The sequence below is a fragment of the Thrips palmi genome, unplaced genomic scaffold, assembly GCF_012932325.1.
Source record: "Thrips palmi isolate BJ-2018 unplaced genomic scaffold, TpBJ-2018v1 HiC_scaffold_1, whole genome shotgun sequence".
Lineage (NCBI taxonomy): Eukaryota > Metazoa > Arthropoda > Insecta > Thysanoptera > Thripidae > Thrips > Thrips palmi.
The window spans coordinates 2,189,299-2,203,310 of NW_023144620.1; the positions used below are offsets into that span (position 1 = coordinate 2,189,299).

The 14,012-nt window shown below is 49.5% G+C and overlaps 1 protein-coding gene across 1 annotated transcript; it reads right to left on the reverse strand.

The window, feature by feature from the left end:
* Positions 1 to 1,267: 1,267 nt before the first annotated feature.
* On the reverse strand, positions 1,268 to 4,104 carry LOC117643114. Its single transcript, XM_034381800.1, has 3 exons — positions 3,890 to 4,104; positions 3,451 to 3,794; positions 1,268 to 3,369 (listed from the first exon to the last, which is right to left on the reverse strand). The coding sequence occupies exons 1-3, from the start codon at positions 4,102 to 4,104 to the stop codon at positions 1,268 to 1,270; spliced, it is 2,661 nt and encodes an 886-aa protein (XP_034237691.1).
* Between the last annotated feature and the right edge of the window lie 9,908 nt (positions 4,105 to 14,012).

Sequence of the window (14,012 nt, forward strand, 5' to 3'; positions counted from 1 at the left end):
GGGCCACGGCAAGACCGCTTTGCTAAGCTTGCCTTGGCGGAACTTTTTATTCATTCATCGTTGCACTGCAAAAACTTTGTTGTCACATTGTTACAAAATCGAGGCGGGTGAATTCATCACTTTAGGATTATGACAAAATCATCACAAATTGCTAATGTTTCCTTCGAAGCTCCCTGTACTCATTTGGATGGGCGTGGCGTGACAAGCTGGCATCAACTAATTTTAAAATTTTTGTAAGGAAAATCATCTTGACTTGACCCCGATTCTTCCAAGTAACAAGTAACATATTTGGCTGAGCGATAGCGAAGCCCTTGCCGTGTTTGGGCGCACGAAAAAGTGACTGGTCGTGCGTCTGTCTGTGACTCTGTTTGTACTCACCAACGATTCTCAGCAACTACAGTGGCTATAGTTTCAAGATTTCGTATTTAACGTCGCCTTAGCACCCCCCAACACGAGTTTGTTTCAAATCGTTGTTTAGTATCGCTTGAAATATTCAAAACATATTTTTGAATCAGGTCATTAGCGTGGTTAGGTTGGCAGCGCGGCGCCGCTTACCAATTTCTCATACCTGCGGGTCCGCGGCTCTCAAATAGTGCAGCGTCTCAATGCAGGAACATGCCTGGCACATTTGCACATCGGTTCGGGTGGTTCGGGGTGCTCGGCTCGGGGATCGGGTCGGCGCGGCAGAAGCGGCGCAGATGCCGGCACATTCACACTTCACATTGCAATTGCAATAGTGCATTTGTTTGTTCGTTTGGTTAGATTTATAGATAATATTGGGAGTATTTTTATGTCCTTTTTATTAGCGCTACGAGCGCTAGCGCGATGAGGCTTTCTACCGATGAGAAACAGCTTCTTCGCAAAACATATGATAATATGAAGGTGTTGAGGTGAAAAAGGTAAGAGACATTATTTATCAATTATTGCTGAATGATTTAATGGCGTTCCTAGCCTACAATTACTTCTTGAACTTGCACACTTAGTCATCACAGGAATATTAATTACAAACTGTCATAATGCAAGTGTATTGATTCAATGTTCTTTCTAACCTGACTTGATTGTTTACTAATGGTAATCACTGTTTACTAATAGTAATGACTACTATTTATCACAGAAATGTCACAGAAATGCAGTTTCTTATCACAGGAATATCAATATAAAATATATCGTTAATTCAATCACTATACTAAAATTAATATAAAATATTTTGTCACTAGAAGCTTAATACATTCAAAATAAAATGATCAATAGATGAAATCAGTAAAGATTAGTATGTATGGTCCAAATCCCCTACACTTTGCACCTGCACTACATCAGCCTCACGAACATCCTTGTCAATAAACATGCACCTTAAAAGTTCCTTCTGAACATCTCCTGGTTTCGCAAATCTTCTTTCACGCTTTACTGGTCTCTTCTTTTTAGTTGATTTGAATCTTTGAGTCATAATTTTTTTGTTTGCAGGTTCAGTACTTGATCTCTGTGGAATTGTGGAAGGATCCTGTTTCTTGATAATACTCTCAAAATAAGTTATCAGTCGTCTAACTCCAGCACTTGCTTCCTTCTGGTTCTCTGGCTCAATCAAGTCAGCAAGGTTGTTGGCCTTCATAATTAGGCAGTCAAGTTCTGTGCGGGCGCTAATTGATGAGCCCACTGGGACCAGATTAGCAACAGATTGTGTGAGTACAGTCTCTTCTCTTTGCATATGTTCTTCCTCCTGATGATTATCTGCTATCTCTGCCAGTGGGACTTTTCTAATACACGCATGCATGTGCTTACAGATGTTAAGTCTTATCATGTTGTCGGGACAGTCACATATGGCTTGGTGCACGCAGACTTTGCACAAAGGACATCGAAGAGCACAGCTGCAAGTTTTGTCAAGTTTCTGGACAACATACGGCCCTCTTGTGGAAACTGATGATTCTACCTCCCACTGGTTTGTTGCTAAAGCTCTAATTTTTGTATCCGGTATCTTTTTACTGCGTTTGTGGCTGGCACTGATGGATAGCATTCTCTTTGTCGGTTTGTTTTTGTTCTTACGAATGATCCTCTCAAACATTAAATCTCTAATAAACTTCAGTAAAGCTGATATGCATTTATCCATCCTTCTGTTTTTGCGACCGTCAAGGTATATGTACTTCAGCTTTCTGTGCATTGCTTCCAAGTACATGTTGGTATTGAGTCCTAGTCGGATTCTGTAACAGTGGGCCCACATTTCAGGCCTCTGGGCGTAGGTGGTCTTGAAGTATTTCGCAAATGCCTGTGTGTCAGGATCTTCTTCACACATTTTAATAAAACCATCTAAAAGGTGTCCAAATTCGTTTATATCAGGTTCTTCCAGCAGCACTCTACATCCCTTGTACACCTCAGCAGCTTTCTCAATGCTTGCCTGTACTTGAATGGGTGCCTGTGTTTTCCACGCTTTGTCAACATGCCAGGTGCACAAAAGCCTGTTCTTGCTTGGGCCCATGACCACTAACCAGGCATTGTAGTAGGCTGGTGCATCATCTGACATGAAGGTGTCAGTTTTTATGACTCCTACCTTTTGGCGCACACTTGTGAAGAATTCAATCATGGCTGTAGCGTCAATTCTATTACTTATACAGAATGCCACAGTGCACCCAGCACCATATTCATCCACAGTCATTAAAGTCGTGAGCTGAAAGTCATATTCAGTAGTCCCATGTGTGCTGTCAATTAAAATTTTGTCCTCTGTGAATGTGGATAAAACCTCACGTTGGTATGGAGTCATTATAACAATCATGAAGTCTTCTTTTTTGAGCGTGCTGCCTTCAATCAATTGATGTTGTGGCTTGTAAAAAATCACTGCACCTTCATCTCCTATTTTCAGCTGCTCCTCCACCCACATGTGCACACTCATTGCGTCATTCTGGTCTGCCTTGCTTTCATCCAGCTGAAAGTCCCTGATGATGTTGAGCAGGTCTTTTCGTTCAAGCATTTGGAGCCTGCTCACTTGGTTAATTTCTTCTGTTACAGATTTTCGGACATCATTAAGAATTTCATTTAAATTTTCCTTCCTCGCAATTCTGGCTGCCAGTTCTTCTCTCTGGATCTTGGTAAGCTGCAGGTATTTGACACCAATTTCATGACCTACATGGACTTTGGAGAAGGACACCTCAACATGATCACCACACTGTGTCATAGTCATCTGAGAGGTACAGTGGGCTCCCATTTTAACTGTGGACTGCCAGTTAATTCTTTGCTTCTCATCCTCTTCCTTTGATCTCTCAAAACCGGAACGATGACAGAAGTAATATGATCTGAGACCATTCTTTACTGGCTTGGAGCCAGTATGTTTCACATAGTGGGACATTGTTTCTATCTCCATTTGGTTTTTCCATTTAAAGAAATCTAGAACAAAAGTACAGTTACATCAGGACTACAGATATTTGATGTTTCCAATAATAATATAATCATAATGATAATAATTACCTTCAAGGGAGGGAAACGACATTAATTCAGACTCTGGTTCTATGTGATGAGCACTGTCCACATGGTGGTCCAACTGCCCCTTTGTCGCAAATTCATCAGAACATTGAGGACATTTGAACTTGCCAGAATTATTTAAAACAAGATCATGCTGCAGCTTTTTATGTCTGTTAAGTGTGGACACACTAACAAAGGTTTTGTCGCACACATAGCATTCAAAACCAATTTCTTGGGTGCTTCTCGGTTTTTTACTGTTGTCTTGTTGCTCCATGTCAATTTCTGTCTGATCATGTTTGGTTCTCAAGTGCCTATATAAACTTTTTCTTTCAGTAAAAGAAGAATCACACCTGGAAGAGCAATTCGTAATTTAGTCTTCTTTGTCAATCCATTGTGGATCAAATAAAGAAGTTTCAACAAATGAAATACGTATCGGCTTACTTACTTGTCACACTTGAATTGCTTCTTCTCCTCCTCATGGCAAATATTGTGAATGTTCTTCAAATGCCTCTTGAGAACGAACTTAGTTGAGAAATTGGCGGCACACTCCGAACACTCAAATGAATTGGATGGTTTTTGAAAGCCATGAAATTTCTCCAGGTGTCGGTTGAGCTGAATGCCGGGTAATTTTAGGCCACACACATGACAGATGACATCCATCGTTAACGCGAGTGACACGCACGGTGGATTTCATCAGACTGAACAAGTGTTTGGGGGAAATCCCGCCGAATTTCGAAACAAGTGGCGCCACCTGTGGCATAGCTTTGGAACTAGGTCGGGAAACGCTCTGAGTGGTGGGGAGACCCCGAAGCTTCCCGGAGCCGAAGCGGTTCGGGTCGCGCGGTCGCTCGGGTTCGGGTGTGCAGATGTGCCAGGCATCTTCCTTCACGGAGACAGCCGTCTCAAATAGGGCCCGTGCAATACGCGAAATATGGCGGAACGAAAGTATGGCAAATTCACGAACTGAGACCAGCAGACGACGCCAGCAGGAGCTTATAACTGGAGATATTTAAATATCCTGAGCATTTTCTCCCAGATCAGTGCTAAGGATTCGTTCTTTAGCACATAAGCAGTACTCCGTGAGGTTATTTATCACAAGATTCCTTCAAAGGGTCGAAAAATCGAGTTAAGTTAAGGTCCCAGCCTCCAACCCCGTTTGAACTGCCGCGGTTCTTGCCGTCAAGCGTAGTTTTAGAAACTATCTCTGGATGTATCTGGAGCACATTGAGTTAAAGAAAAAAACTTTCGGATTCCAGAAACGGTTTTGATCTATTCGAGATGCAAAGTGTGTGCGAGATTCAGTCCATTTTCTTGGCATCGGCTGCTGTAGACTCAGTTCGCGAGAGAACGTTTTCGTGTCCTTTACCCGGCAGTGACATAACGGTACGCCATTGCACGGGCCCTATACGGGACATAAGCAAATAAGCAAATAAAACGAATTAAAGAGCAGAAGGGTTTGGAAATGAGATCGGCCTTAGTTTTTCAACATTCTAGAATGTTTAAAACCCTTTTGGAACACCAACACAGCGAAATATGGAGAATGGATTTGAGAATGATTTACGTGTTTCGTTCCCCTCTCCCCCCTCCACTGTCAGTGGGGAATCATCTTTAGGTCAGTGCACTTTGACAAAGCATTGTAAAAAGAATGTTTTTATTTTGACCTTTTGTATTGTGTGCATCTTCTTATTTCATTGTAGTGTCATCCTCTTTTTAAAATTTTCAAACTAGAGGAAATCAGGGAAATGCATAAATAACTTGTGTTGAAATTGGCAGGCATACTTAGTTTGGACTCGAGAAATGCATTCTTTTGCAATGCTGCAAGCTGACAAGAGAGCAAAAGCACTAACATGTGTTTATTAATAGAATCAATGCATGGTTGTGTATATTTAATCCTAATAGAGTTTGAATTAATATTGGGTTCAAAGAGACGACTCAGGTTTTGAGCGGTGAGTCAATTAGTGCATAGACAACCAACTATATATATGATTAGTGATGGGATTTAATGAGACGATTCCTTTAACTTCACCAAAGTTAATATAACTGATACTACTTAGTATTGATTACATGAGTAAGATAAATTATGTCGGTTCATTAAGCCTTGGGTAGCCTTGGCATTGGTCTCTATGTGACGAAACACTGGATTTGACAATAATTGGTCCCCGCTAACTGGTTCAGATCAGCCTACCCTAAACTGACTCTCTCAATATTAACTGATAACATATTCCAATCAATATTGTTTTATTCACTGGTTCACAATGAAAGAATGAAAAAATGTTTCATAAATATTACTTATAAAATTGTGAGTTCATAAGTTAAGAAAAAATAGTTATCGAATAGTGACCTAAGCATACGAGTAGCCAATAAAGCGATTGAATGCTGGCAATTGATTTTTACTCGACTGAGGGGTTCGCTTTGTTGTGCCATCAGGGAATTGGTGACGACAGAAGGTGCTTCATGAAGACAAATAGAAACAATAAACAGAAATTGAGTCTAAAGTATTGTGTGTAATTTTCAGTGTACCGGTCACAAAAACTACATTTATTTCAACGCCAATCCTACATTTTCATCTAGAGCTACGCAATTTGGGGCCAAACTTTTCAAGATGAGATTTATGTGTTTCCCTGTATTTTTCAGTGCACTGACCTCAATATTGACCTCTAAATTGTCCCCTGACCCAAAATTTAACCGATTTTTGGTTAAATTTTTAAAAATTAATTGTACAGTGATTCTTGCAGTTTTTTGAGTGCTGATAACGAAAATCACTCCCATTTTAACACCAGACCCATATTTTCATCCAATATTAGGTCATTTTGGACCAAAAATTTCAAGTCAAGTTTTATATTGTTTCCTGCAGTTTTTGGTGTGCTGAACTCAAAAATAACTTCCAAAATTTTCCCACACTCACATTGAACCGAATTTTGACCAATTTTGGACCAAAATTTTTAAATCGAGTTTGACATTGATCCCAGCAGTTTTTTGTGTGCTGATAACGAAAGTCACTTTTATTTCGACTCCAGACTTATATTTTCATCCTAAATTAGGTCATTTTGGACCAAAATTTTCATGTCGAGTTTTATATTGTTTCCTGCAGTTTTTGGTGTGCTGAACTCAAAAATGACCTTCAAACTTTTTCCAGACTCACATTTAACCGAATTTTGACCAATTTTGGACCAAAATTTTTAAATGGAGTTTGACACTGATCCCAGCAGTTTTTGGTGTTCTGATAACGAAAATCACTTCCATTTGAACCCCTGGTCTAAAGTTCACTGAATATGAGCCCTTAAGATGGACATTTCGTCTACTCAAGCAAAGTCCAAAGTGCACAATTTATGTCAATTCGCACCGCTCAGCCACACTACGCGCCCAGACTAAACGGCGCGTACCCCTAGTTACAGTGTGGTGGCGCCGAAACGGATTCCTTTCTATTTTTTTTAAAGAAGTGACACATGCAAAGTGGCGTCACGTCACTGTCAATTCATTTGCCATTGTGTTCCTTTTCAATCATCCCGAAGAGTCGAAGGGACGGTCACGATTGTTATTCGGGGTCGCAAACGAAACGAAAAAAAAGCGACTGTCTTGCTGTTGTGGAGGCGCTGCCGACTGATTCCGAGAGTCGTTTTCGTCGCTCTGTCTCTCTCGCACCCATACGGGACGCCCCATGAGTGCGAGAGAGACAGAGCGACGAAAGCGACTCTCGGAATCAGTCTGCTGGAGACGCGAACCGCGGTGCGGCGCGGAGAGAGGCACGCCACCCGAAGAACCCTTGCAGCGGGTCGATATGCAAACCAGGCGGTGACGTCACTGTGCAGGGCCACTCGGCTAAAAGTACCAACCCACAAACGGAAACCTACAGTGGCGGATCCAGGATCCACAGCCAGCCTGAAGGAGGGGAAAAATAGAGCTTTTGCCATACGTAGCGGCAGAGTCTTGCTTTTAGCCCACCTTTCAGGCGGCTCCCTGTACACTGGTAAAACTAAAGCGTAACTCTATGGTTGAGTCAAGCATGAAATTACGGTTGAAGACGTTACGCTTGGAAAGAAGCATAGACTAGAAGTTTCCCCATGCATTTAGAAAGGGGGAAACTTGGCGGATGAACCAGCTTTTACGCTTGATTTCAAGCGCGAAATGATTACGCTTGGAAACAGAGGGTAATACTACGCTTTAGTTTTACCAGTGTAAAGGTTGGCTTCGTGCCCTACTGCCCCACCCCACTGGAACCGCGCCTGAAACCCTTCCCCGTCAGCACCGAAACAAACGAACGTGTCAACAGAACGCCTCGACAAAGAAGAAATCACTTTGGATTTCTCTTGCGCGACTGTACAGCCATCATCGAGGCGCTAAGAGGTGCAATTACCGCTGATACTTGTTCAGGCCGCCCCGCCCCGCCCCACACACGCCGCCACACTGTTCTTTTCATTTTTCACACCCGGAGCGTCGCGTCGGCCAGCGACCACCAGCAGGAAGGCAGGCTAACTCAATCAGTGAGAACGGAAAGCAGTTCACAGTGGGCCAGGAGACCGGCACCGACGGCCGAAACTCTTAGAAGCGTTTTGAGCTCCAGAGTCGCTAAACAGGACTAGAAACGGGCGTGTGACCCCACCAATGGATTCCTCGTTCGGAGAGCAATCCATTGGTGGGGTCACACTTCCTTTCGAGTCCTGCTTGCTTAGCGACTCTGGCGCTGGATGATGTTCGGCTCGGTTCGCTGCGCTGGTTCTTTTTACGGTGTAACCAAAGAGTTGGCCTGCTCGCGGTGGTACGTCCGGCACTTGACACAGTTACGCGACTGGCCAGTCCTCCTCACCTCACGGCGCGGTAGCGAGGCGTGGCGTGGCGTGGCGTGGCGTGGCGTGGCGAGGCGAGGCGTGGCGAGGCTCATCTCCGGGCAGCAAACCCCGCCAACTGCGGCCCTGCAGCCAGGGCAGTTACGCCGAGCGGCACGGAGCAGCCGTGCGGCCCCTGCAGACTGATTCCGAGAGTCGTTTTCGTCGCTCTGTCTCTCTCGCACTCGCGGGGCGTCCGGTAAGAATGCGAAGAGAAGACAGAGACTCTCGGAATCAGTCTGCCGCGGCCTCGGGCTGGACTTGACCGACAGACAGTGGGGCAGCAAGGCTTGTGGGCGGACGAGGGCGACTTTACGTGACTGTACTGACTCGAGACCAGCACCGCTGTTCGTTTTGGCGGCGTCCTTGGCGGCACTACACTGCCCATAGTACACCGCCTTCCAATCAAGCATTGGACGCGCCGGACGCACCGCATTTGTTTGCCCTTGTCCTGCTGTCGCTCTGTTTCTTTCGCACCTCCACGAGGCGCCCCGTGAGTGCGAGAGAGACAGAGCGCAGTCGGGTCAAGGTCGGAGAGACGCACCGAGGGACGAGCCAGGGCACTATTAGGCCCGCTCGCCGGAACATCGGAGCAACAGCCTGGGCGCGCGCCTGGCGGCCTTGGGCACCACACCAAGGGGTTACCCACTCAAATTTTTAGCGTACACAGGATTCGTGATTACCAAAATTACCTTGATTACCAGGATTACTAAGATTACCGGGATTACCAGGATTACCTAATGATTACTATGATCACCAAAAGATTACCACGATTACCAAGCGATTACCATGATTACCTAATGATTACCATGATTGCTCAGCGATAACAATGTCTATCAGCATTCTTGGATAATAACCACTTTCACTTGAATGGCTCGTCTCTGGAAACAGAGCTACTGCGAAAAATGCATAGTGTATTTGCCGGCCATAGCTCACCATAGGAGCCAAGGTGATGAGAAGTGACGGTGTTGCGCGATTTCGTCTGCTTGGTTTTCTTGGAGTATGGTACAAGATTCTGGCGTGGTCGGGCGTAAGAGAAGTTTATTTTGCCGCCATTCCACCCCTGACTTCTAAAGAGACTAAGTTAAAACAAGTTCCATTTTTTGGTTAAATTTGAAAAACTGCAAACAAAAAATAATTCTTAATAATAAAATATAGTGGAGAGGCAACTTCTTTGAGAGTCCTCTAAAGTAGTATCTTTATCAGCAATTGTTTTGGATAGGAAAATAATAGTCAATTTAGTTCACAAAAAATTTAAAATGTGGCACGAGAACGCACATACCAGACACGCCTTGGGTGGCTTCGGGTCACTTCAGGTGGGGAAGACACCTCCCCGAGCAGGGACTATGTCGGCCTCCACTCCCACACTGGTGCCTTGCGAGTCTAATCGGTGGCCTACCTTGCCATTGCCATTACTATTAACGGCTAGACCACACATGATCGTATGCCATTTCGGGCCCGACACATGCCCGCCTGCACTGCGGGCGTTAGACTCCCGCCCACACAGTTGCGATTACTAAGATTCTCACACGATTACTACGATTACTACAAGATTTACTCACGATTACTATGATTACTACAAGATTACCACGATTACCAAGATTACCGAGATTACCACGATTACCCATGATTACCGAGTGAGTGTACACAGGATTACCTCAGTGGGTAACCCCTTGCACCACACTGTAGGCCAGTATACTGATTCCGAGAGTCGTTGTCGACACTCTGTCTCTCTCGCGCTTATGGGGCGCACCTTAACCGTGCGAGAGAGACAAAGCGACTGTCGGAACTAGTGTGCTGGCTGAAGGCCTGCCGGCCCTCGGGGCATGGATTATTGGGATCAAGCCTCGGGATTACAGAATCGATACGAATCTTTTGTTCTTTCGGGGAACCCAAAAAATAAATAAAACAAGTGCAGTATCCTGTTTGGAATATAGTAACGCGAGCCTGGAATTCCTGGAGGCGTCGGCTTGCCATGGACTGCCATGGGCTTGCCATGGGCTCGCCATGGGCCTGCCATGGGCCTGCCATAAGCCTGCCATGGGCCTGCCATGGGCCTGCCATGGGCCTGCCATGGGCCTGCCATGGGCCTGCCATGGTCCTGCCATGGTCCTGCCATGGGCCTGCCATGGGCCTGCCATGGGCCTGCCATGGGCCTGCCATGGGCCTGCCATGGGCCTGCCATGGGCCTGCCATGGGCCTGCCATGGGCCTGCCATGGGCCTGCCATGGGCCTGCCATGGGCCTGCCATGGGCCTGCCATGGGCCTGCCATGGGCCTGCCATGGGCCTGCCATGGGCCTGCCATGGGCCTGCCATGGGCCTGCCATGGGCCTGCCATGGGCCTGCCATGGGCCTGCCATGGGCCTGCCATGGGCCTGCCATGGGCCTGCCATGGGCCTGCCATGGGCCTGCCATGGGCCTGCCATGGGCCTGCCATGGGCCTGCCATGGGCCTGCCATGGGCCTGCCATGGGCCTGCCATGGGCCTGCCATGGGCCTGCCATGGGCCTGCCATGGGCCTGCCATGGGCCTGCCATGGCTGCCATGGCCTGCCATGGGCCTGCCATGGGCCTGCCATGGGCCTGCCATGGGCCTGCCATGGGCCTGCCATGGTCCTGCCATGGGCCTGCCATGGTCCTGCCATGGTCCTGCCATGGGCCTGCCATGGGCCTGCCATAAGCCTGCCATGGGCCTGCCATGGGCCTGCCATGGGTTGCCATGGGCCACGGGCTGCGGGGTACAGGCTGGCGGTCCGCAAAGCCGCGCGATGGACGGCAGCTGGCGAGCGGCCGGCCCTACGGGACTGCGTGAGTGCAGTGCGACGCTGAGCCATGAGGGCATGGCCCGACCATGGATGCATCCAAGAACCACGCCACTGTGGCGCCAATCCCCGTTAGCAATTGCTACCCGTTGTATTGAACTATCAAACTCTAAAAATGGCAACCAATTTATTCAATGGAATTTCCTTCCTTTAGGCGGAGTGCAACCACATCAGTCGCTCCCCGAGGCCACACAGTGGGCCGGAAGACCGGTGGAGGCGGTTAAACTCCCGGACGCGTTTTGAGCTCCAGAGTCGCTAAAAGAGGCTCGAACGGAACGTAGTGTGACCCCACCAACGGATTACTTTCCAAACGAGGAATCCATTGGTGAGGGTCACGCTCGGTTCAGGTCCTTTCTTACCGACTCTGCAGCTCAAAACGCGTCGAGAGTTTTGACCGCCTCAACGGGTCTTCTGGCCCACTGTGGGCCACTGCAGTAATAGTACTTGCAGTCTTTGCAGTGCATCCACCCCGCCGCCACCGATACGGCGTCCGGCAGCCGAAAGGCCAGGGAGGAACACACTCACAATGGCCCGGGGCGTTGCGGCACACACACACACACACACACACACACACACACACACACGGACGCTAATGCACCAACAATGCGGCCCTTCACCGCCATTGTCTCGATCAGGATGCCCGCCCCGAACAGAGGCCGGGCCATTGCGCCTGTTGCCCGGCCACTGCAGGGCCACTGCAGGGCCACTGCTGCACCGCGGCGGCGGCCTGTGGCAACTGTGCAAATGAGTCATTTCGGTGGCCAACAGGTCAACAACATCAACAACAACAACACCTGCGGTGATGGCGCCGCGCTTGCGCAATGCACCGCCGGCCGGGCAGTGACTGATTGTCGAACATGCGTCCAAATGTCTGGCCTGCTGCGTGCGCTTCAATCTTGTTCTTGCTGTTTGTTCATGACGCGTGATGTTGTTGTTGCTGTTGCTGCTTCTTGCGTCATTATCGAACGACACGGCGGCGCCCGTGTCTTACAGTGGCGCCACGATAGCGCTGACGAGCTGCGGGCGGTGGCGACGTTTCGGCGCCACAGTGGGCCAGTGGGCCGGTGGAGGCGGTCCAAATCCCGGACGCGTTTCGAGCTCCAGAGTCACTAAATGGTACTCGAACCGAACGTGTGACCCCACCAAAGAGTTGCTCTCCGAACGAGGAATCCATTGGTGGGGTCACACGGTCAGTTCGACCCCTGTTTAGGGACTCTGGAGCTCTAAACGCGTCTAGAGTTTTGGCCGCCTGTGCCGTTCTTCTGGTCCACTGTGCAGTGGCGTGGCCGCCAACCACCGCCTTCCGTCCTCAGGGCCCTTCCTCCGCCCAACTGGCCGACCTTTCCCCATTAGCAAGGGACCGCCGGTCGGGACTAGCTCTCGTTCCCACGGCGACCCGAAAGTGACACGCCAAAGCGGCGGGCCTAAGCGTGCCGGCACGCTAGTCGTTTTCGTCGCTCTGTCTCTCTCGCGCCTACACGGGAAGCCCCGTGAGTGCGAGAGATACAGAGCGACGAAAACGACTCTCGGATTCAGACTGCAGGCAAGGCGGTCTCGAACCGAGCGTCGAGGGGACAGCGACGATCTGGACCGATTCCGAACGGAACCAGCCGAAACGCACATCGGGAGAAAGCCAGCCTCACTGCCCCCTCCTCTCCCTTCCCCGCGCCCAGCGAGGGGAGACACACATCAACCCATAAAGCGATCGCCCATCGCCAGACGCGTCCGGCCAACGGCAAGTGTTTACGACGCGAAGGTGCCGGCCGAGGTCCGAGGCCCCGCCGCATCCCACCCCGCCTCACCCCACCCCACCCCGCCCCGCCGCACCCCGCCTCACCCCACCCCGCCCCGCCTCACCCCGTACGCACGCGCCCGGATCTTGGCCGCCACGACAGAGTACATTCGGTTATACATTTTATTGTCGAATCTGAGACCCGGAGGGCCGAGCGGGCCCGGCAGTGCATCGCAAGTACGGCCATTCCTTTGGTAATGCTACCCGAGCCGAGCCGAGCACAGTGGGCCAGAAGCCGGTGGAGGCGGCCAAAACTCTAGACACGTTTTGAGCTCCAGAGTCGCTAAATGGGACTCGAACCGAACGTGTGACCCCACCAATGGATTGCTCTCCGAACGAGGAATACATTGGTGGGGTCACACGTTCGGTTCGAGTCCCATTTAGCGACTCTGGAGCTCCAAACGCGTCTAGAGTTTTGGCCGCCTCCACCGGCTTCTGGCCCACTGTGCCGAGCCGAGCCGGGCCGACCGGGGATCGGATCGGAAGGGCGGCGCTTTCGCTTCTGTTCGGGTCGTACAATGTTGCAGTGGCGGAGCGGCGGCACGACCAAGTCGCGGCCGAAATTCGGTCGCGGACACGAAAGAAGCGCGACCCGATTGCAGTTAAGATCGCGACGACGATATTCGGCCGGCCGCTCTTCCTCCTCGCCGCAGCGGCGCGAAAGACGAAAAGGAAAACAATAATCGGGGGCAACTGCCCGACGGCGGGGCGCAGTGGGCCAGACGCCCGGCGAAGGCGGTCGAAATCCCAGAAAGGCCTTTTGAGCTCAAGAGTCGCTAAATGGGACTCGAACCGAACGTGTGACCCCACCAATGGATTGCTCTCCGAACGAGGAATCCATTGGTGGGGTCACACGCTCGGTTTGAGTACTGTTTAGCGACTCTGGAGCTCAAAACGCGTCTGCAGTTTTGGCCGCCTCCACCGGTCTTCTGGTCGACTGTGTGTCGCTCTCGCACTCACGAAGCGTCCCCTATGTGTGCGAGAGAGACAGCGCGACGAATACGAATCTCGGAAATGAGTCTGCACTGCAGCCGAAGCGCAGCGGAGCTCGGCGGGGCGTTGACCCGCGGGCGCGAAACTTGACCCACAACGCTCGAGCGACTCGTCGCGCGAGCCGTTCGAATCGACACGG